Source organism: Lycium barbarum, chromosome 7 (genome assembly GCF_019175385.1).
Source record: "Lycium barbarum isolate Lr01 chromosome 7, ASM1917538v2, whole genome shotgun sequence".
NCBI lineage: Eukaryota > Viridiplantae > Streptophyta > Magnoliopsida > Solanales > Solanaceae > Lycium > Lycium barbarum.
In genome coordinates, this window is record NC_083343.1 from 36,651,261 (window position 1) to 36,676,541 (window position 25,281).

At 38.6% G+C, this 25,281-nt stretch overlaps 2 protein-coding genes and 1 pseudogene across 2 annotated transcripts; 2 read left to right on the forward strand and 1 right to left on the reverse strand.

The window, feature by feature from the left end:
• Positions 1-1,703: 1,703 nt before the first annotated feature.
• LOC132602232 (thaumatin-like protein 1) lies at positions 1,704-2,913 on the reverse strand (annotated as a pseudogene).
• A 3,142-nt stretch (positions 2,914-6,055) lies between these two features.
• On the forward strand, positions 6,056-6,790 carry LOC132601459 (uncharacterized). The gene has a single exon (XM_060314538.1). It carries the CDS (start codon positions 6,056-6,058, stop codon positions 6,788-6,790), a length of 735 nt encoding a protein of 244 aa, XP_060170521.1.
• Positions 6,791-6,805: 15 nt separating this feature from the next.
• LOC132601460 (uncharacterized) lies at positions 6,806-9,514 on the forward strand. Its single transcript, XM_060314539.1, has 6 exons — positions 6,806-6,967; positions 7,072-7,202; positions 7,424-8,030; positions 8,114-8,865; positions 8,938-8,990; positions 9,090-9,514. Exons 1-6 carry the CDS (start codon positions 6,806-6,808, stop codon positions 9,512-9,514), a joined length of 2,130 nt encoding a protein of 709 aa, XP_060170522.1.
• The last annotated feature ends 15,767 nt before the right edge of the window (positions 9,515-25,281 follow it).

Genomic DNA, 25,281 nt, shown 5'->3' on the forward strand with positions numbered 1-25,281 from the left:
TAAAGTATTTTCTAGGAGTTGAAGTTGCACGCGAGCCGACCAGGTTGTTTCTTTGTCAATGAAAATATGCTTTGGTGATAATTTTTTAGATCGTATTATTGGGAGCTAAACCCATCAAAATTCCCATGGAACAGAATCGTGGTTTGACATTGGCCATAGGAGACAACTTGGGATATGTAGAACCATACAGACATTTGGTGGGAATATTGATATACCTTAGCTTTACAAGACCAGAGTTGTCATATTGCGTGCATGTTCTGTCCCAGTTCATGCAGCAGCCGAAGGAAGAACACTGGAACATAGTTGTTCATGGTGTTGCTTGAAGAAGAACCCAGGACAAGGCATAGTAATAAGAAAAGATTGTGATTTTCTGTTGTATCCAGACTGGGTCGGATGTCTATTGACCTGGAAATCACTTGCCGGATGGTTTATCTCACTCGGGAATTTACCCTGTCTTGGAAAATCAAAAAGTAGCATATTGTTATTCGCTTGTCAACAGAGGCTGAATACATGTCGATGGGAATGACCATTTGTGAATAAAATGGTTAAAGAGAATTTTGCATAGTTTTGGCATTGAACACAAGTCAATTAGCTTTGTATATTGCCCAAAATCAGTATTTCATGAAAGGTCTAAACACATTAAAGTGGACTGTCACTATGTCCGAGATGCAATCAAATCCGATACAATATTCCTCAGTCGTTTGTCAACCAGTGAGCAGTTGGCGGATGTGTTTACAAGGTTTTGGGAAAATCGCAACATGAATATTTACTTAGCAAGTTGGCATCTGGGACCCTCATTCTCCCACTTAAGAGGGGGGGGGGGGGGTATTGAGACCAGACATACAAAGACGCGTGACCGAACAAATTTCTCCGGTCACCTCAGTTGACAAATGAAGACGCGTGACCGAACACCCTATTCTAGTCTAATTGTAATAGTTTAGTCTATCTATCGTACAATTGTAACTATAAAAATATGGGATTTGTAGTTCTATTAGAATAGGGTTACCTTATTAATTTGGTATTTAAGGAGGTAACTTACTTGTATATAAGGAGGTCATTATGATGAATAGAAAGCAGAAAGAATTCTCGCATTATTCTAGTCTCTCATAATTTCTCGTCCCTGTCTCTATTTAACATTTCTTTCTGGGAGCTGAGTTACAATTTAGTTTCTTAATGTTTTAAAACCTTTGAATTGTATTAGTTTGAGAGCTCTAGTATGCTGGTTGAACTTTATATTAGTTTGATTATTATGTTGCTTGAGTTACAGATTGATACAGTTGCTAGATATTGTTTGATTAGATACATGGCTTGTTATTTAAGAGATTTAGTATCAAATGATTAAATTTGTGGGACATTTTCCTAGGTATCGGTCACACCCTCCAGTTTTGGATTGTGACACAAAATCAGGCTAACGCATAGGATATTATGTTCATTGTTATCTAGGGACTGATAACTGTATGCTTGATTTATTATATCCTTTACAACTTATTCAGTAGATATATCGTTGTGTAAACACTTCTACTTATGATTTTAGCACTTGTTGTACTAGTTATTATTTATGTCTAAACGAAATAAACTTTGCCTCTTGCGAGTTATTATTTATGTCTGAATGAAAAATAAACTTTGCCACTTGTGAATTTGTGTGTATGTTATTGCAAATGCAACTAAGGAAAAAACATGTTTGGTACACATTTTTCGCATAAATTTTTTTCTTGCTTACTTTGAAATTTCAATAACATGAAGAACTTACTATCCATATATCTATTAATCTAACGAACTCATGGACAAAAAGTAATCATGTAGTCCGCTTTAGTACATGTAAATATGCTACTTTGATCATCATAAGCATAACTATAAGCTTGAGGACACAAATTTTTAAATTGTAAAGAATATTTAGTTGGTTTGCAAGTTTGTGGAGAACCATATTGACCAGTGCAACAATATTGTGGTTGTTGAAATGCTACACAAGCACTTTTACACCCAATGACACCACCGCTTGGATTTCTTACTGCTAACTCACTTGGACATCCTCGATTGTTAATATCTACAAGGCAACTTGTTATTGAGCAGTCACCTCTATTTAAAGGGGTAAAGAGACTAGTATATTAAAACCATCTACTAAGCTGATATCATAAAAATTCTTTCCCCCAGACCCTGCTAATGTAAATTCCACAAGGGTTGCGGGTGGAATTGCACCCTTACCATTGCATGCTACTTGGCCAGAACCACAATCTCCGCTACCACAACTAAATTTTTCGGCGTTGTTTGAGCAAAGAAATCTTGCCCATATTCGTCCTAACCATGAATCATCTACATCAAGTGATGATGAAGATTGCGATGCTAATTCAAATCCAGGAGACAATAATGCTCCTTTTCTTGTAATTGTGGCTGGCCAAATTGTGTAAGGGCACTGATTCTTTATTACAAATTTAGCCGCACGAGAACCTGCAAGTTTCAATTTTAATTTGTAAGTATAAGTATCAACATCAATATCATCATGCAAAAACAATCATGGGATTTCTCCACCATTGACAAAAGGTATCAGCTCAAGTCTCAAGAATATATGGAGAAGTCATATGCAGTGCAAATCTAAATTAGTTGGGCTAGTGAATTTCGGTTACCAGTGTCTACCATAAAAAACAACAATTATATTCACATGTTCTATCTAACGATATTAAAAAGGAATATCATAAATTGAACACTTGCAAACAATCTTGCAATCACTGTTTTGCCTACTTTAGAGCTTCAAAGGATTGAGTGCTTCATTGAAGTAGATTTTAACAAAAATCAAAAGTGGAATTGTTAAGCTAGAGGGCACACAAGTTTAAGATTACCATAGAGGAAGAATAAAAAGATAACAGTGATGGAAAAAATTTCTCTCATTTTTTAACATCAAAGATTTTATTCATGTACAAAATGAGAAAAACGCATCCCTTGGATTTATATAACAAGCTCTAAATGGATTAGTAAGATATCTTAGTCAACTATTTCTTTGGCTAAGGGAAATTGCAATAAATGTTAAATTATCATATCTACAAAAGGAATATAAGGAAAATATTATAATCTTCTAAAGAGATGATTGGAGTCATAACTGCCAAGAGCATCTGTAGACCTAATCAATTTAATCTTTGCTATATCAAGTGGTTGTTAGCTTCCCAAGTTAAGCCTTTAAATGCAATTTTCTTTCATAAGACTTTCCCTATTGCAAGTTAAGAATTGTGCATTTATGATTTATAGACAAGCAAATATTAGATAGTAATAGACTCAAGACTAGAAAGGACTTTACATTATCAAAGGAGAAGGAAGGCACAACATTATCAAAACTGAGCAATCGAACATGATGAGTTTAATAGTAATAATAACAAAGTGAATAATTAGAACACAATAATACCAAATTTGAATGATGGAATTGCAACCCCAGTGCCGGTAGTCTGAAATTTACCATCAAATGATACAAGTTCTCATGAGTAAGATATTGGGTTAGGACTATGACATACACCTATTATAGATATACACTAACAACGTAAATTAATGAAATGATGCACAAAATTGGAAGGTAGAAAGATAGGCCAACTGCCAACATATATATTTTTCATGGCATAGCCCATACATGTAGAGTAGAAATTCTCCAAGCTAATCATAAGTAGTTATTGCACAATTAAAAGCATGAACTTGCATAAATCGTGCCATGTCTGAGACCAAGACTTTAAATTGAAGTATCACAAACATTGATGCCCCATTCAATTCTACATGAGTTGTTGATTTCCTTGTTGTTACACCTCAATTTTAATAAGACAAAATACCTAAAGACTTCTCTAAACTTGGCGCGTTTTATTCATATCTTCGCTAAACTATCAATAGTATTAATTACCCAAAGAAATAGTAATTGAAAAGCTCTTTTCTCTCTCCTAATAGTTACACTTACTAAACCCTAGCCGACGGTCACCATGGCCACCACCTCGGGTGGACATCCACCACCGGTGACTGATTCACCATCTCTAGGAAACTTTCCTCCATTATCCCATAACTTCATTAAACAACCTAGTAGTTTGCCTACATTTCTTTTAACCAATAACCCATCACCAACCAACAATCCTTTAATTAAAAAACCTCATAATACTATACCTATTGATGTACCATCATCATCATCCAATCCTATTTCCATTGACAACAAACCCACAGAACCAACCCTAAATTTGCCTAAAGACACGGAAACCAATCTTAAATCTGAGCAAAGTTTTACAAACATGCTTAAACCTAGTGTGCCTAAAAACATCACCATAATACCACAAAGACCCGTTACATACATTGATGGAGAGCCATATGTGGCATGGAATTCTGGAGAAGTAAAGTAATTGATTTTGAAGGAAGATTTGCAATATGTAATCATAGGCGAATTTTCATATGATATAATTGATCTGAAGGAATTAAGAACTGCTATACCACAGCAATTAAAGATTAAAGGAGGCTGCAGAATTGGATTGCTAGAAGAGAGACATATATTAATGAGACTGACATTATTTGAAGACTATATTCAAGTAATGTCCAGCTCTGCTTATTACATTAAAGAGAATGCAAACTATTGTCAGATGAGACCATTTATTTGGAATCCCTGGTTCAAACCAGATGAAGAAACATCAGTTGCCATAGCTTGGATCAACTTTCCTGAGCTGCCACCAAATTTCTTTGCAAATGAGGCAGTTTTCTCAATGGCTACAGTAGTTGGGAAGCCTCTAGTGGTGGACCTTGTAACAACAAATAAAACAAGGCCAAGTTGTGCAAAAGTTAAAGTTGAGATTGATTTGATAGCTGAACATCCAAAAAGAATTAATATTGCAGAAGTAGATGACGAGAAAGGGGAGATTAATTCTAAATGGATCAATATACAATATGATTGCCTACCAAAATACTGTAAGCAATGCAAGTTGCAAGGGCATGATGAAGTAGAATGCATGGCTTTGCATCCAGAATTGGAGAAGAAGTACAAAGAGGAGATCAAGAGAAACTTGTTAGAAGAGAAAAAAGGTAATGCCATAAGTAATCAGCAAACGAAAAGAGATGAGCATAATAAAGATGGGGCATGTAGGAAAGAAAAAATAGAGTGGATGCAGGCAAGGACAAATAAATACATTAGGGATAAGAGTGGGGTGGTCATAGGGGAAGTGAATAACAAACAAGATAAGCAAGAAGGGGTCACAACTCATAATAATTTTGAGGCATTACAGGTTGAAGACAACATAGGGGGTAACACACAAGGAGAAAAAAACAACAAAGGGAAAGCAATTGAAGGATCAACACAAGTTGCACAAGATAAAAAGGAAGTTCATGATATTGGAAGCACACAACATACACCAAGTAAGCAGTTATCTCAGACTTCAAAAGCAATCTCAACAAAAACTACTAGTGGAAAAGGCAACAATAACAGAGAGATCAGCCTAATAAGATGTGATATTCAAAGTGGAGGTGGGTCAGCAAACAATACAAGTCCAAAGTCAGTGATAAAGGTTCATGAAAGTATAAGGTCTGAGGTTGAAGTGTCACAGGAGATTTCAGATCAGGAACATAGAAAAAAAAAAGAGAAAACAACAAAACACTTGGAGAAAGAGCAGTTAGAAGAATCAAAGGAATGTAATTTTAATAGTCAAATAGGATCACATGAGGTTTCAGAGCAGGAGCTTAATAGTAAAATAGGATCACAGGAGGTTTCAGAGCAGGAGCTTAATAGTAAAATAGGATCACAGGAGGTTCCAAATAGTACTTTACAGGACACAGGACAAATTGTCCCAGTCACAGAGAACAGGAAGTCACCAGAAGTAAGTCACAACAATGAGGAGAAGGATTTGGATATACATTCAATTGAAGAAAATATACATCACATTTCAAAGGCAGCTGATGTATCTCCTAAGGTGTTTGAAAAGGGAAGGGGAAAGACAAAGAAGAAAGCAGCAAGGGATCACAGTGTTCCACCTGGTGGAATTCAAACTAAAAGAAATCTCCATAAATCCAATAAGCTATGATGAATGCAATCGTATGGAATATTAGATCTGTGAATACTATGGAGGCTTTTACAAGGTTAATGAAGATGCAACAAAAATACCAGTTTGGCTTTATTGGGATTCTTGAACCTTTTCAACAAGCTGATAAGATAGCGGAGTATATGAGAAGGATAGGGTTAGAACATGCACTAGCCAATGTTTCTGGTAAAATCTGGGTTTTTTTAGAAGACAATTTTGATGTTCAAGTTCTTGTTGATCATCCTCAACATATGTCCCTCAAGCTAACTGTTAGGGGTACTCAAGAAGAGATGGTTGTTTCTTTGGTGTATGCTAAATGTACTCAAATGGAAAGGATAGAGTTATGGGATTCTTTGGAAGTTATGTCAAACTTAGTAACAGTTCCATGGCTTGTTCGGGGAGATTTTAATGTGATCATATCACAAGATGAGAAGTATGGAGGACTACCAGTGACAATAAATGAAGTTCAGGATTTTAGAGGTTGCATTCAAAGTTGTGGTATTACAGATTTGGGATTCAAAGGAAGCAAGTACACATGGTGGAATGGGAAAAGTAATGAAGAGTTTATTTTTAAAAGACTGGATAGATGCTTAGGAAATAATGCATTACAGGTTAAATATCCACGCATTGAAGTTACTCATTTAATCAGAACTGGCTCAAATCATGCCCCTTTGCTGATTTCTTATACTGGGGTGTTGGTGTCAGTGAAGAAACCATTCAAATTCCTCAATTTTTGGGCAACACATGATACTTTCTTGGATGTAGTAAAGAATTAATGGACAGCCGACTTTATGGCTAATCCATTTATTCTTTTTCATCACAAATTAAAGAAGGTGAAAGTTGCTCTAGTTCAATGGAGTTTTCACACCTCTGGCAATATTTTTTTGGAGATTAAAACTTTGGAAGGTGTCATCAAGGTACATGAGGTGCAGTTTGAGATCATGCCAACACCAGTAAATAGGGAAAGTTTACTAAGGAAGCAGACCCTAAAGATTTTGTAATGCTGGATCATGTCCCTAAAATGGTCACAACAGAACAAATTTTCATGTTACAACAGATGCCCACATTGGAGGAAGTGAAGGAAGAGGTGTTTAAATTAATGGTGAAAGTGTTGCAGGGCCAGATGGTTTCACCGGTAAGTTTTATCAATCTTGTTGGGAAATCATTAAGGAAGATATTTATAACATGGTAAGGGCCTTTTTCTATGGTTCAAAACTTCGAAAGTTTATTACTCACACAAATTTGGTTCTTTTACCAAAGAAAGATGTAATTAACACTTTCTCTGATATGAGACCCATAAGTTTGAGTAATTTCATAAATAATGTGTTTTCAAGATTGTTACATGAGAGGATGGTGGCTATACTGGATTAAATAATCTCTCTCAATCAAGCTGGTTTTGTGAAAAACAGGAGTATAGTGGAGAATATTATTTTAACTCAAGAAATTATATCTGAAATCAGACTAAGGGCCAAAGAAGCAAATATTGTTAAGAAGTTGGATATGGAAAAGGCCTATGATAGGGTTTCCTGGTTATTTTTTACAAAGGTGCTTAGAAAGATAGGCTTTTCTGAGGCACTAATTGATATGATTTATAGAATAGTTGGTAACAATTGGTATTCAGTGCTGGTAAATGGCCAACAACATGGTTTCTTCCAATCTTCTAGGGGAGTAAAACAAGGGGATCCTCTATCTCCTACTTTGTTCATAATAGCAGCAAAAGTGTTATCCAGAAACTTGAATCATCTTCATGTAGTTCCGGAGTTCAAGGGTTTTGGAATGCCTAAGTGGAGGCCTAAGATCAATCATCTAGCTTATGCAGATGATATAATTATTTTTACATCAGCAGATGTTCCATTTATGTTACTGATAATGGAGATTCTTGGAAACTATGAGAAGACATCTGGACGGAAAATAAACAAGGAGAAGAGTGTAGTTTATATGCACGAAAATGTTTCAGCAGAGATTAGCATTACAGTTAAGATTGTGACCGGTATAGTTAGGAAAGATTTCCCATTTGTATACTTGGGATGTCCTATATATCATAGTAAAAGGAAGAAGGAATTCTTTAATACTATCCTGATATCATGAATAAATTGCAGGGTTGGAAAGGCAAGATGCTATCAGTAGGAGGAAGGGAAATTCTGATTAAACATGTTCTACAAAGCATGCCAATGCATTTATTATCTACAGTAAACCCCCCTGATGGAGTTATCAGACAGATGCATAAGATGTTTGCTCAGTTTTTCTGGAGTAATACAATTGGGGGAAAGAGTAGACATTGGGTAGCTTGGACCAAAATGTGTATACCTACAGCTGAAGAAGGATTGGGATTTAGATCACTCCATGATGTATCTTTGTCTTTGTACTGTAAATTATGGTGGAACTTTAGACCAAAAGCATCATTGTGGAGTGCTTTTTTAACCAATAAGTACTATAGGAAGGAAAATGTTGTGATTATACCATGGAAATATGGTTCACAAAATTGGAAGAAGATGTTGATGGCAAGAGATATGGTAGAGAATCAAATCTGGTGGCAGATCAAGCAAGGAAATTCATTGTTTTGGTATGATAAATGGACTGGCATGGGAGCTTTATATTTCATGTGTGAAGAAGATAACCGGGATCCCAATGTTCAAAATGTATATGATTTGGTGGAAAATGGCACTTGGAATTTAGTTAAATTAAGAGAGATGATACCAGAAGACATAGTGCAACATATCATGGATAATATTATGCCACCAGTTGAAGATAAAGAGGAGGATAAACCATGGTGTTTGTTGAGTACTAATGGTGAGTTTTCTGTCAAATCAGCTTGGGAGTTTGTGAGGTTGAGGGGACAAGAAATGGACAAGTATAGATGGATGTAGGTGAAGGGTCTGCCTTTTAAGATATCTTTCTTCATGTGGAGATGTTGGAAATTTAGACTTCCTCTGGATGATGTGCTAAGGAAAATGGGATACAACTTGGTGTCCCAATGTTGGTGTTGTTCTTCTCCTCTAGAGGAAACAATACAACATTTGTTCATCAAATCTTATACTGCTAACAGGACCTGGTCCTACTTTTGTTCTTTTGCAGGTATAAACATGGAAGGTTTACAACTACAACAGCTGATATTGACGTGGTGGATGGCACCTGTCTCTGGAACTCTAAAGGAAATATTTAGAGAAGTGTCATCTATTATCATATGGGAACTCTGGAAGAGAAGAAATTGTATCAAACATAGAGAAACAAGATCTGAAGGAAGAGTAATATGTCAGGTGTATTCAACTATACAGAAAATTGTGCAATTGTGGAATCCTTCACTCCATAATATACCAAACAAGTGGGGAGAATTGATAAGGCTAATGGAATCAAAGAGGGCAAAACTAAAGATCACTAAAGTTCTTTGGGATTTTCCTCCAACTGGTTGGATCATATGTAACACAGATGGGGCATCTAGAGGAAATCCAGGTATTAGTTCCCATGCTTTCTGTCTAAGGGATGAATTAGGAGATTTATAAATGCAAAGGCAGAAGGAATTGGTGAAGCTACAAATATAGAAGCTGAAATGATGGCCATAAAGGAAGCTCTAAGATACTGTAGAGATAGGGATTTCAACAAGGTGATAATTCAAACAGACTCACAAATTATTCAAAAGATCATGACTGATGTTTGGAAACCACCTTGGCATATAGCTAATTGGGTAGATGAAGCTAAGGAATTTGCAAGTAACAAGGAGGTCATTTACACACATATTCTGATAGAGGGCAACAAATTGGCAGATGGACTGGCAAATTATGCACTGGACAAGGGTCGTTATCAATGTCAACATTTCCAAGATTTGGAAGTGGATTTGAAAAAGATCCTAAACAGTGATAAGAGCCAAATTCCTTACCTAAGGGTTAGAATTAAGAACTAAGGTTTTGTTATTACATGCTAGTCCATAACAGCAAAATAAAAACAGCAATAGCAACAATTTTAGATCAGGCATCAGGCAACAACATCAACAAGGCAAATCACAGATCTGGGGAAAGCAGGAACAAGTTCATTACCTCGAAGGAAGCAGATCGAGTGACTGTCAGGTTCATGAGCAACGATTCGGCATCATCTCAACTCATAAGGTGAAGGAAAAGAAGGAAACGGGTCAGTCATTACGACGACGACAAAGCAGTGCACGAGAAGAGAGATTAAACTCACCAGAGATAGGTGCACTCTTGATACAACATCAACAGGGTGTGAATCTCATCATTTTCACACAAACCATGGAATCTCCATTGAAGCTTATAGAGAGAGAAAGAGACGAGAAGAGGAAGAAGCTCACTTTCCTAATTCATTTGTTAAATTTGTTTTGCTTTTTTCTTTTTTTGTTTCTGTTTTTTGAATTGGGACGATGGCCTTTGGGCTGGGTCTGTTTGGACCCAAGTATTTGTTGGACATTATTGAATAAATAAAAAAGTCCCAATCGGGCATAATTTATTAAAAATAAGTATTAATTACCCCCCTAAACTTGACTATTTAATAGCGTTTAAACCCCCCGTGATCTCATACCTAAGAGAGTGACACACTCACTGGCACGTGGCATTTTTTGCCCACATGACATTTTTTAAAAATCAAAAATAATCATTTTACTTTTTAAAATTCATTATCTTTTGAGATTTTATTTTCCGGTCAAATTAGCAAAAAAAAAAAAATGCTAGAATTCCACTTTTAAGGGGAAAAAATTATTTGACTGAAAAGCCAACTTTTTCTTTACTGATTGTGTCCAAAAAGAAAAAACACATTGTTGAAACAAACAATTATTACTACTATATAAGATATAATAAGAATTATACAGTCGAAACTTCGTTATTCTGCTAAAACTTTTTATTTCACTAAAAATAAAAAAGCTCTAACCGAGTACTTTTTTTAATATATAGAATTGGCCTAAAAATGAAATATATAACTATTGAAATAAATATTCATTGTCTCAATCTCATTATCTTCATGTATTTGGACTCCAAAGTTGCAAAAACATCAATTGATGTGAACCTTGCTCTCTATAAGAATAAAGGTGAAAGTAAGTCTCAGCTGGATTATGATAGAGCTTCACAAAGTTTGATGCACATAATGAATTGTACACAACCAGATATAGCTTTTACTATAAGTAAACTGATTCGATACACAAATATTTTTGAAAAAAATCATTGAATGTCAATGAAATGAGTTCTGGGTTATTTGAAACTGTAATGATCCGTTTGATTGTTATTTCATTTTTGCCCATTTACCCTAGTTGACCCTTTCCCGAGCCTTGTTAGTATAATGTTAATCCACAGGGATGGTTAGTACGGTTCTCGTGGTAGTTCGGCGAGTTTTATGATAACTTATGTGAACATAGCCTTAAAGTGAAAAACATTTGATCAATAATTGACTTTTGGGTAAATGGACCTTTTTCGAAAATCCATTGATTTCAAGAGGTACGGATTTGTGACTTGGTGGGATGTTCGGTTCGGTTCCTGAGGCACTTGGGAGCGTTTCGAGTTATTGGTTGGAAAGTTAGTATTTGGCCATTAGGTGTTGACCAGGCCAAATAGACCTCCGTTAGGAATTTCGAGACCACGACTGAATCCGTAGCGTGTTTTTATGTGTGAATGCATGTCTGGTTTGTAGCTGTGAGGTCTCGGGTGTGTTACATCCGACATTTTCGCTTATTCGAAAAATTCAAGATAAATGGACTTGTGATGAATAAGGCCACTATTGGACATTTCTTGGTATGAATGTGTAGGTTATGAATACGTTGGTGTGGAATTACGGAAGGAGGCCAAGGGCAAAATTGGAATTTTGGAAACTTGCTTAATGAATTACAAGATTAAGCCATCAATTTTGGGCTCAAAAAAAATAATAAAGCAAGGCCCAATAATGGAAGGCCCAACCGGCCATGGTGTGAAAAAAAGGGGCCCAAGTCCATGATTTTAATTAGGTAATATTATATATGGTTATACATATCCATAGAAGGTTCAAGAAAGCAAGAAAAATCAAGAAATAGAGAACAAGACCATTTCGGGTTTGAGAGGAGAAAAAGAAAGAAAAGAAAGAAAATTCTTGGAGCCTAATCCTTGAGTTTAAAATTCAATTCTTGTGGGAATACTACTAAGTGCAAAGTCCTCTACAACTTGGTACAATTAGTTTGGCAAGAGGACAAGTTTAGTGCAAAGTGAAGAACTTGAAGAAAGGTAAGGATTTTATGCTTTTGTTATGTTATGGAAGGTATATGTATGTTGTAGTATGTGTGAATGAATGAAAAACATGGAAATTTTGTGTGTTGAAAAGTATGCTTGTTGGCCGAATACATGTACATGTATTACATGTCTTGGATGATTTGAATTCATGTTGTAATTTAGTTGTAGTGTGGTGGAAATTGTATTAGAAATGAAAGTGGAATGAATTAGTGAAAATTGAAGAATGTAGGAGGTGGCCGTGTGGCATGGTTATGTGTTGATGGAGTATGAATTTGATCTTGTTTGTATGTTAAGTGTGTTATGGTGAAGTGAATGGAAAGATAACAATCCTTGTTGTCTTGGAAAAATGGTTATCAAGTTGTTGTAGGAAAGTATGCAACTTTGTTATGGTTTATGTAAAAATGGAAATGAAAGTATCAAGAGGCAAATTATGATTATTGTTGATGAATTTGGAAGATGGAAATGTATAATTAACTTGTATGTTGAAAGTTAGGAAAAATTGGATAAGTAGTGGCTTAATGGAAAGTTGGTATATTTTGCATATGTTGTGTATATTGTGTGGAAATGGTATGATATGCCTCCGACGTATGTTGTGATGATTTTGATGGTTGATGAATATGAAAATGATAAGTTTGGTTTGGAAATGTAAGTTTGAAACGAAAGATGTTTCGTTATGTCGAAAGATGGCTAGTGATGCCATAGTGTATGTTTTAATGTCTATTGTTGTTTTGATGTCATTCTGGGTTGTTGTGTTGATGAATTGAGCCGAGCTAAGTCTCGGGGATGTCTTATATACAGAGGAAATGCTGCCGAAATTTCGGTAGGCAAGTATGTGTTAAGTTGGATTATTGAAAAGTTTGAAACTAACAAATGGTAAACTTGACCATTTCTAGATTTTTGACGAAATTGGGATTGACGCCAAGCGAGCGTAAGGCGCTATCGAGGTATGTGAAGCATTTCCCTATGTTCCTAGGAATGTTCTGGATGTGGTAGGCTCGGCCGCGAGCCTTAAGTACGACTCCGTTCCCCGGAATTCGAGACGGAAAACCGCTCCAATTCCTTTAATTCAATTGAAGCTATTTTTTTTACAAATTGCCTTTAAAGTGAGTTTTGTGCAAAACTTCCCTAAACGGAGTCGGAACACTTCCAAACGATTATGGATGACCTCATAAGGTCTATTAGCGATAATTTACATATGTTGCCTCGAGTTGGTCCGAGGCGGGCCCGCAAGGCCCGATATCTTCTGTATTACTTTAAATACTTCCGTTTTGTCCGATTTTCTCAGAAACCATCTCAACTATTATTTTGATTATGATACAACTATTTTCATGAAATTCTTACAAAATGATTTCTGAACATCTGAGAATCTGATTCTGATAATAATCTGTCGTGCCTCCCTAAGTAGGATATAGGCGCGTACTATGCATACTATCCGGATACTCTAATTTTGACTCGCCGTTTGGCACCCTTCAGTTTGATTGATTCTGTATGTTGAGTCTGTATGTAAGTAGTTTCTCATTTATCGGTTCGTGTCTGTCTCAATGCACTCCTTCACTGCGTCCCGGGCCAGGTTCTGTTATCGTGCATATTTCTCTGCATTGTTCACCGCGTCCCTCGGCGTACGGGCCGGGATCTGTATGTCTGTATGATATTATGATCTGTGTATGGGGATGGCGGCCAGGATGGCATATGATCTGATCTGATTCTGTATGTCCACCGCGTTCCGTACTAAGAGGGCCGGGTTCTGTTACCGCGCCCCCAGACAGGGCCGGGATCTGTATGAATGTATGCGTGTGCTATCTATATTTATATAAGCACATGCCTCTGTATGATTCTCTATGACTCTGTACTACTCTGCATGCATAATTCTGTCCGACATACTTCTGTCTGTCCGTCTGAAAGACGACTACGTCGGTATGTCCGTATGGATTCTGATTCTGTATGTCCGTATGGATTCTGATTCTGCTCCTCTGTCCGTATTATGATTCCGTCTGTATGTCCGAACCATAATTCTGTTTATTTGTATGGGACACGGTTCTGTATGTCAGTCTGGATCATGACTCTGTCCGTCAGTCTGATTTATGGTTCTGTTCGTTATATTTCTGTGACTCCGGTTCGGACTATGTTTATATCTGTTATGTTATGCTTTACATACTCTGTACATTTTTCGTACTGACCCCCGTTCTTCGGGGGCTGCGCTACATGCCCGCAGGTACCGACGCACCAGGTGATACGCCGCCAACGTAGGGATTCTAATTCTGCTGTTTGAAGAGCTCCTTTGATCCGGAGCGTATACTTTTGGTATATATATCTTCTGTCTTCTGTATACTCTGTATGTATGGATATTCTGGGTACGGCGGGGCCCTGTCCCGTCATATGATTCTGTATATCCGTAGAGGCCTGTAGATAGATGTGTGGGTTACGGGTTTCGTCTGTGTGTTAGCCTTATCGGCTTATCTGTAAATGTCTGCATGTTCAGGTATATATATATATATATATATATATATATATATGTTTGCGCGCGTGCCGTATCTGTATCGGCTTACTTCTGTAACATCTGTTTTAAAAAAAAAAAATCTGTATGATACGAAATTCGGTCAGGTAGGTATGTACAGGTACCCAGTTAGGGTACCAGTCGCGGCCCACGGGGTTGGGTCGTGACAAAAGTGGTATCAGAGCGGTTAGTCCTCGGAATGTCTACAGGCCATGTCTAGTAGAGTCTTGTTTATCGATGTGTTGTGCACCACACCTATAAACAGGAAGCTACAGGGCATTTAGGATGTTACCCTTCTTTGGATTCTTAGATCGTGCGATAAAGCTATATGATTAGGATGATTCTCCCCTACGAATTGCTGTATCTACAGCGAGGCTCCAGAAGAGCAGAAGTGTCGGTATTTGGGGAAAATGTTTCTGACCCTCTTCCTGCAGGTGATCGTAGGTTGATAAATAATGAAGAGGAGCGCTTCAGATGATGGGGATGGGGGTGCTAATAAGGCCCCTAGGACATCACCAGGACCGAGTAGGCAGATCCCCAGCTACTCGATTGAGACAGATCCTTCGGAGGATCCAGAGACAATTCCTCCAGAGTTTTTGATCCCCAGAGCAGAGGCTCCCAGGGAAGACAGTTATGACACCGACCCTTCGGAGGACCCAGCGACGATACCTCCAGAGTTTCTTACTCCCATGGAGGAGGATAGCCCCGAGGCTGAGCCACTAGAGCACTCCTCGGGTACGCCGGAGGAGGAGATTCCCGAGGATGTGCCAGCAGCTCCGGTAGTGGAGCAGTATGTTAGACAGGCTTCCCCAGAGAGTGTCACGCCCTATTCCAGCCCTTTGTCCTGGCCGTCGGTGAACCAGGAATTGCCAGGCTACCTACACTCCTCCGATTCAGATGCAGGTAACAGTGGGGGCCAGACCGACGACGATGATGAGGGACACAGCTCCCACGGCAGCTCCCCAGGTTAGACCCGAGTTGATCAGTTATGAGTACGTAAGTTTCCTAGAATTTTCGATATGTGTATGATATCTGTAAAACGTTGTTCTATGAAGACGACGGAAATTTAAAAGGATTAGAGACCTAGTGACCAAAGGCAAGGGCGACTGAGATGTCCCCACCGTCAATGTGAGTCTAGAAATCCCGGATGAAAGTAAACAGGAAAGTGCCTCCGATGCTGTTGAGTTGGGCACGTGTGGTAAGTGTCGACGACGTTATAATTCTTACTTGAGGTTATCAGCCCCGTGTGGCTGCGATACGACATGATATGATATGTATGTGTGTATATGTGTTGGCCCTGTGAGGCATAATTGGTATTTCTGGTGTACAGGTTTTGGATAGTAAGAAAAACAGAGGAACCTCTGCCCAAATTTTTCCAGAAATATGGAAGTAAATATGTAGACTAAGTACAAAGAGGTCCCGCAATACTTGTCGGACTTTAGTTTTCTTCTGTCAGTGGCCGGAGAACACCTTACGGTGATATTTTATCAGATTCCACCGATTATTTGGAGGCGGAATTCGTGGGACGAAGACTTAAATCTGTGGGTTATCCGTAATCATATGTATATGTGTATGAAGGTGAATGTTTAAGATTCAGAAAGGCGACATGGTAATGGTACGACTTAGCCGGGGGTGGGACCCGCTACAAAATTTTTCCGAAAATTTGCTAAGACCCCGATCTGCCCTAAAATTATATGACAAAGGCCCTGCGGGGTAATCGACGGAATTATATTAGCCCTAACGCGTCAAAATGCATGAAAGTTTCGGGGTTAAGCGTGCTCAAGCCAGAGCAATTCTGGGATGGGTGACCCCCTGGGAAGTAATGCCACGTTTTGCACAAGTGTAAGTATGATAGATATAAATGAAAATTTGGGGTAATCTAAAGGAAAAGAGGATGTGTGGAGTAATTAGTGCCCTTACAGGAGTCGCGCAGAACGAGGCAGACTAAATGAGTAAAAAAAGAAAAGGGGCAACACCGCTCGGGAAATTGAGCGAATCTGAATGACAGTCAGAGACGTCCGCCAGTAAGACATTAGTAGATATATCTGTATGTGTGTATGTGTATGTGTGTATGTATGATTTTCGTTTGGTGCCCATATGGGTTAAGAACCGAGTCCCGGCAACTAATATTGTGATCGGCGAAAGGTTTTACTAAACCGAATACATGAAACGAAGCGGGGGCGAGGACACAAATGCTGTCAAGGACTAGAAAAACCCCTATTCCATTATAACTCAGTCTGGTATGACGATGTCTAAAAAGGAAGATGAGTATGGATGGTAGGAAAGATAAGAAGTGCGAATAAGCGGAATCTTTGAAAGAGTCGATAAGCGACGCGAGACGATTTGTATGATAACTTGGCCAACCAGGTTACCAATAAGGGAATTTTCCATAAATCACTGGAGCCTTACTAAGAGTGATCTGATTCGGCTTCAGATTCTATCTGTTATATTTCTGTACTTCCGATGTTGATAAGGCTCTGTTTATTACGCCTCCATGCTTCTGAACTCGATTATGTCCCCACCTGATAAATCTTTGTACATCCGATTCTGAAAATGTTTCTGGTTGACCTACCCCTGTATGATTGATTCTGAATACGTTTCTGTCTGACACACCTCTGTATGTCTGACTCCGGATATGAATCCGTCTGATATGCTGTTGTGCGTCTGATTTCGATCGTACGCCTGTCTGATACATCTCCGTATGTCTGATCTTGATTACGACCCTATCTGATACATTTCTGTCCGCCTGACTTTGCCTACGAATCCGTCCGCCATGGTTTAGTACGTCTGCCTCCGATTACGAATCCGTCCGATATGCTTCTACGCGTCCGGTTCTAGTTCTGAATCTGTTGGTATGAAGTGTCTGGTATGAAGTGGGATTTCGAGAACGGGGTAGGAATCTCAGGAGTGTAACAGGAAATGATATGGACTATGACGTCTGGGAAGCGTCTGTCTGTTACAAGAATATAGCTTATGGTTCGATGATTGTGTGGGGTATGAGGAAATATGTTACAAAGGCATTTGAATCAGTGACGTGAAGAATTAGCCCATAATGTTGGTAAAGAAGCCATGTCGGGAAGTCCACGAAGGACAATTATAAAGAGGACCCTCCCGAAGTAGTACGACGCCCCATAAGCTCAATTTAACATTCGAGGACGAATGTTTCTAAAGGGGGGGAGGATGTTACATCCGACATTTTCGCTTATTCGAAAAATTCAAGATAAATGGACTTGTGATGAATAAGGCCACTATTGGACATTTCTTGGTATGAATGTGTAGGTTATGAATACGTTGGTGTGGAATTACGGAAGGAGGCCAAGGGAAAAATTGGAATTTTGGAAACTTGCTTAATGAATTACAAGATTAAGCCATCAATTTTGGGCTCAAAAAAAATAATAAAGCAAGGCCCAATAATGGAAGGCCCAACCGGCCATGGTGTGAAAAAAAGGGGCCCAAGTCCATGATTTTAATTAGGTAATATTATATATGGTTATACATATCCATAGAAGGTTCAAGAAAGCAAGAAAAATCAAGAAATAGAGAACAAGACCATTTCGGGTTTGAGAGGAGAAAAAGAAAGAAAATTCTTGGAGCCTAATCCTTGAGTTTAAAATTCAATTCTTGTGGGAATACTACTAAGTGCAAAGTCCTCTACAACTTGGTACAATTAGTTTGGCAAGAGGACAAGTTTAGTGCAAAGTGAAGAACTTGAAGAAAGGTAAGGATTTTATGCTTTTGTTATGTTATGGAAGGTATATGTATATTGTAGTATGTGTGAATGAATGAAAAACATGGAAATTTTGTGTGTTGAAAAGTATGCTTGTTGGCCGAATACATGTACATGTATTACATGTCTTGGATGATTTGAATTCATGTTGTAATTTAGTTGTAGTGTGGTGGAAATTGTATTAGAAATGAAAGTGGAATGAATTAGTGAAAATTGAAGAATGTAGGAGGTGGCCGTGTGGTATGGTTATGTGTTGATGGAGTATGAATTTGATCTTGTTTGTATGTTAAGTGTGTTATGGTGAAGTGAATGGAAAGATAACAATCCTTGTTGTCTTGGAAAAATGGTTATCAAGTTGTTGTAGGAAAGTATGCAACCTTGTTATGGTTTATGTAAAAATGGAAATGAAAGTATCAAGAGGCAAATTATGATTATTGTTGATGAATTTGGAAGATGGAAATGTATAATTAACTTGTATGTTGAAAGTTAGGAAAAATTGGATAAGTAGTGGCTTAATGGAAAGTTGGTATATTTTGCATATCTTGTGTATATTGTGTGGAAATGGTATGATATGCCTCCGACGTATGTTGTGATGATTTTGATGGTTGATGAATATGAAAATGATAAGTTTGGTTTGGAAATGTAAGTTTGAAACGAAAGATGTTTCGTTATGTCGAAAGATGGCTAGTGATGCCATAGTGTATGTTTTAATGTCTATTGTTGTTTTGATGTCATTCTGGGTTGTTGTGTTGATGAATTGAGCCGAGCTAAGTCTCGGGGATGTCTTATATACAGAGGAAATGCTGCCGAAATTTCGGTAGGCAAGTATGTGTTAAGTTGGATTATTGAAAAGTTTGAAACTAACAAATGGTAAACTTGACCATTTCTAGATTTTTGACGAAATTGGGATTGACGCCAAGCGAGCGTAAGGCGCTATCGAGGTATGTGAAGCATTTCCCTATGTTCCTAGGCATGTTCTGGATGTGGTAGGCTCGGCCGCGAGCCTTAAGTACGACTCCGTTCCCCGGAATTCGAGACGGAAAACCGCTCCAATTCCTTTAATTCAATTGAAGCTATTTTTTTTACAAATTGCCTTTAAAGTGAGTTTTGTGCAAAACTTCCCTAAACGGAGTCGGAACACTTCCAAACGATTATGGATGACCTCATAAGGTCTATTAGCGATAATTTACATATGTTGCCTCGAGTTGGTCCGAGGCGGGCCCGCAAGGCCCGATATCTTCTGTATTACTTTAAATACTTCCGTTTTGTCCGATTTTCTCAGAAACCATCTCAACTATTATTTTGATTATGATACAACTATTTTCATGAAATTCTTACAAAATGATTTCTGAACATCTGAGAATCTGATTCTGATAATAATCTGTCGTGCCTCCCTAAGTAGGATATAGGCGCGTACTATGCATACTATCCGGATACTCTGATTTTGACTCGCCGTTTGGCACCCTTCAGTTTGATTGAGTCTGTATGTTGAGTCTGTATGTAAGTAGTTTCTCATTTATCGGTTCGTGTCTGTCTCAATGCACTCCTTCACTGCGTCCCGGGCCAGGTTCTGTTATCGTGCATATTTCTCTGCATTGTTCACCGCGTCCCTCGGCGTACGGGCCGGGATCTGTATGTCTGTATGATATTATGATCTGTGTATGGGGATGGCGGCCAGGATGGCATATGATCTGATCTGATTCTGTCTGTCCACCGCGTCCCGTACTAAGAGGGTCGGGTTCTGTTACCGCGCCCCCAGACAGGGCCGGGATCTGTATGAATGCATGCGTGTGCTATCTATATTTATATAAGCACATGCCTCTGTATGATTCTGTATGACTCTGTACTACTCTGCATGCATAATTCTGTCCGACATACTTCTGTCTGTCCGTCTGAAAGACGACTACGTCGGTATGTCCGTATGGATTCTGATTCTGTATGTCCGTATGGATTCTGATTCTGCTCGCCTGTCCGTATTATGATTCCGTCTGTCTGTCCGAACCATAATTCTGTTTATTTGTATGGGACACGGTTCTGTATGTCTGTCTGGATCATGACTCTGTCCGTCAGTCTGATTTATGGTTCTGTTCGTTATATTTCTGTGACTCCGGTTCGGACTATGTTTATATCTGTTATGTTCTGCTTTACATACTCGGTACATTTTTTGTACTGACCCCCGTTCTTCGGGGGCTGCGCTACATGCCCGCAGGTACCGACGCACCAGGTGATACGCCGCCAACGTAGGGATTCTAATTCTGCTGTTTGAAGAGCTCCTTTGATCCGGAGCGTATACTTTTGGTATATATATCTTCTGTCTTCTGTATACTCTGTGTGTATGGATATTCTGGGTACGGCGGGGCCCTGTCCCGTCATATGATTCTGTATATCCGTAGAGGCCTGTAGATAGATGTGTGGGTTACGGGTTTCGTCTGTGTGTTAGCCTTATCGGCTTATCTGTAAATGTCTGCATGTTCAGGTATATATATATATATATATATATGTTTGCGCGCGTGCCGTATCTGTATCGGCTTACTTCTGTAACATCTGTTTTAAAAAAAAAAATCTGTATGATACGAAATTCGGTCAGGTAGGTATGTACGGGTACCCAGTTAGGGTACCAGTCGCGGCCCACGGGGTTGGGTCGTGACAGGGTGATTGTCGAATTTCGGGATCAAGTTAATGAAAAATGCGCTGTAGCGGACTCGCCATAGCGAGGGCCTAGTCTGCTATGGTGAGGTGATGGGTTAGTGGAAAGTCGCCACAGCGGACAAGGATCCGCTGTGGCGGATGTGTGATGGCGAATGAAAATCTCTACAACTTAAGAAGGAAGATGGGTTTTGATGCTTACTTCATTATTTGTTATTTAGTCTTCCAAAATGAGATTTTTTTAGTGGATTTGACTAATCAAAACATGGAATTGGATGAATTAGTGATTAATAGGCTTGAATATTTCATTTGTGTTGATGAGTTGAAAGATTGAAAGTTAGGGTTTATACCCCATTTGGGATTTTTGACTTGAATGGTAAAATTGATCTATTATTGAGTTAATTTAACAATTGAAGAGTAGAATTGAACTTCTAGAATGTTGGGTTACCAATTTCACCCTTGAAATACCCGTTTTACCCTTGAAGGCCCGTTTTTTCGCTTTTCCATAGTTGATTTGGATCTGAGCAAAGTGTAGAAATATGGGTATCGTTGTTTCTTATTTCTAACTTAGAATTCGATAATGGATACACTTTGAGCACTTGGAGGCTCTCCGGAAAGGCAAGGCAAAGATTTGATTGTTCGTGGCTCCTACTCGGCTACCATGTAGGTTGCGGCTTACCTTATGGTTAGACTTCGGTTAGCAAAGCATATGTATAGTTAGTGATTATAAGAGAAAGAATGTTTTTCCTTCGGGTATGAAGTTTGGATGGATTACCTAAGTTGGTATTGTTGTTTGATTGTGGGCTTATTGCTTGTTGTGATAAATTGGCTTGCTGCCACGTATGCGATATTAGACTTGATACTTAGTTGTCTTATCATGATTGTGAAACTGATATCTCTCACTTATTGGGTATTATCTTGGATAGAGGAAAGAACTTAACTTATTACTAATATCGAGAGACGTGTCCATTGTGGCATAATAGGTATTGATAGATTCTCATTGGCATTGATATCATGCATGCATTCACACTCATACATTGGATTGGGTTGCGCGCTGTAACATATTTTATATAATTATATATATATATATTGGATCGGATTGTGCGCCGCAGCAGGTACATGAACTTCGCGGGTCCCCATGGGTCATGACTGTCGAGGCGTGGAGGTATTCCGCCCGGATCATGTGTGTATCATTGCATTGCATTGCATCGCATGTGCATTCATATTACATCCATCCACATCTCTGATTTGGTTCTTATACTTATTATATTGCATGGTGTGTTTCCGCATTGATTTTCTTAGTTGATTATTGACTTGAGTTGTCATGTGCCTGATTAATACACACCTAGGGATTGATGGACTCAAGGATTAGAGACTTCCTCCTAGGCTATGACTTGAGGTTACGGAGATATATTGTTGGTTGTACTAGTGTTTCTGGTTATTTGGAGGAATCGTGAGAAACTTGGCAGACTTGAGTTTAGGTACTTCACCACGGGCTATGATTCGGCTATTTGATCCTTCTGTACTTGAGTTCTTATTCTTAGACTGAGTTGTGTCTATACTTGATTGTGAGCATGTCTATTCTTTAGTCTCTTCCTTTATATATGTTAGCTAACTATTGTCGGCCTATGATGCCTACTCATTATATGTTGTTTGTACTGATGTTACCTTGCTACACTCCTTTTCGGGGTGTAGAGGGTGTGACAGGTTCTATTCTGATCTTCGAGATTGTTTCCCAAGACAATGTTGTTGGAGACTTAGGGTGAGTTACTGCCAGATCTGCAGCCCGAGCTTCCATTCTTCATATACTTGTCATCTACTTCCAGATAGTATTCCTTTGATGTTATGAGGCTTGTATGGCAACATTCAGATAGTTATTATATATTCAGACATATGTACTTATTAGTAGCTCTTGTACTAACTTAAACCAGATGCCTTAGGTAGAAGATGTATTCCACACTCATTTTATTTTGATTGATATTGAAATTTATAATTAGTTACATTGTTCTTCCGCATTTATAGTTTGTATGCTGGGTAAGGGAACGGTTCGCCTACCAAGGTGGAAAATGGTAGATGCCCGCACGACTAAGAGATTTTGGATCGTGACAGAAACATACTAAAAACTTTGCTTTGCATTACAATAAGGATCCCACGGTTGTTGAGGATATAGTTTCACGATCCAAATTCCAAAGTTGAAGTCACACGCCCCCAGTGGTAGGTGAACAACCACAACCGATTAAGTCAATTCAAACAAGTATATGTCACGACCCAACTAGTGGATCTAGTGGGCACCCACGCTAACTCTCCTGGTGGCCGAACCCTTCCCTTACTCAACATTCATTTTAAACATACAAAAGGAAAATAGAATTATTTAAGCAGTCTCAATATCACATCATAAATATCTAAAGTGCGGAAATATAAAAGAAATCCCAAGAATCTAGTCAAGTCATAGTAGAAGAGCCACTAACAAACTACATAAGTTTGAATATAGGAAAAACATAAGTGTCTGAAATATTGTCTTGAAATAGAAAGATAGATATCGTAAGAGGAGTTTTCCCAGCTGCGGATCTAGAACATGGCTTACCCTAAAAACTCAAGTAAGAAGCCTCGGGAATCACTCACGAGGTGTTAACGGGGATCTTGTTGCAAACTCTGCACTCAGAAAAGAGTATAATAAGATAGTATCAGTACAAACACTATGTACTGGTAGGTATCATAGGCCGACAACGATTAGTTCACATATATGAAAAAGGAAATCAACAAATAGACATGTTAAGATCAACTCAATGTCAAGTGCCACATACAAAAACAACAATGAAGAATGGATGTAAGAGTGAATGCACATGCGATGCAATGCAATGTGACGACCCAACTAGTGGGTCGAGCGGGTACCCACGCCATTCCCCCTGGTGGACGAACCCTTCCCTTTACTTAACCGTTTTTAGTTATCACATGCGAAAATTGATTAATAAAAGCAGTCTCAACATCATAAATAAATGCTAAGTGAGAAAACACAAATGACACCCCAAGGATCTGGTCAAGGCATAGTACAAGAGCCACTACCAAAATATGTAAGTCTGAAATGATAAAATACATAAGTGTTTGATATACTGTCTCGACATAGAAAGGCAGATATCATAAGAGAAGAGTTTTCGGGGCGGTGAATCTGGAACATGGCTCACCCTAGAAACTCGAACAACAGGCCTCGGGAATCACCCAGGAGGTGCTAACGTAGATCCTGTGATGAACTCTGCACTAAGAAAAGAGTACAACAAGGTAGTATTAGTACAAAAACTATGTACTGGTAGGTATCATAGGCCAACAACAATTAGTTTACATATATAAAAGACAAAAAATAATAAGTAGGCAGATAAGCAATCGAGCATAATCACTAAGTAACAGGAACCACAATAAATTCAAGTAATCTCAAGTCATAGCCTAGGTGGAAGTCCCTACACCACGAGTCCGTCAAGTCTCTAAGTGAACACCTTACAAGCAAGCATCAACTCAATGAATAACCAACCAAGAGATCAATGCCGAAATGTAACATGAAACGAAATAAATGAAAATAACAGAATCAATTATATGAGTGGATGTAATATGAATGCATGTGCGATGCAATACAATGCACTGACCAACTGTCTCATACCGTACACACATGTTACGGACGAAAATCCTCCTTATCTCGATTGTCATGACCCATGAGGGACCCGCGAAGTCCATGTACTAGTCACTCCGCACACAGCCTAGAGATGACTTCCACAATATTAGCCACTCCGCACACAGCCCAGAGGTGACTTCCATAATACTAGCCATTTCGCACACAACCCAGAGGTGACTTTCATCTTCCACTTTCTGTCACGAATCATTTCGGGATCGTGCAGGCACCTACCTTTCCCACCTCGGTAGGCGAACCCTCTCATTCGTATTACACAACAATTAAGCCACAAATCATTTTAAAGCATTAGATAAGTGAAGATACAGAGGAATTCCATTTATATATTCAATAAACACAAAGGTTTATATGTTTACAACAATACCAATTTACAGACTCGATCCGACTTCCCATGACCTGGTCTAGACTAGTACAAGAGCGACCAATGACTCATATTGTTACTACTTTCTATGACTCAACCTCCGTCTCGGAATGAAGTGGGAGGAGGCATTCCAGATAGGCACCATACGTTCCGCTTCATATCAATCAAA

Excerpts from the sequence above, each read along its gene's own strand:
- LOC132601459 (XM_060314538.1), top strand. The coding sequence starts at position 6,056 with ATGGAGGCTTTTACAAGGTTAATGAAGATGCAACAAAAATACCAGTTT.
- LOC132601460 (XM_060314539.1), top strand. The coding sequence starts at position 6,806 with ATGGCTAATCCATTTATTCTTTTTCATCACAAATTAAAGAAGGTGAAA. Across the intron at positions 6,968-7,071 it reads TTGAGATCATGCCAACACCA|ATGCCCACATTGGAGGAAGT; the intron begins GTAAATAGGGAA and ends ATGTTACAACAG. Across the intron at positions 7,203-7,423 it reads AGGAAGATATTTATAACATG|GAGTATAGTGGAGAATATTA; the intron begins GTAAGGGCCTTT and ends TGTGAAAAACAG.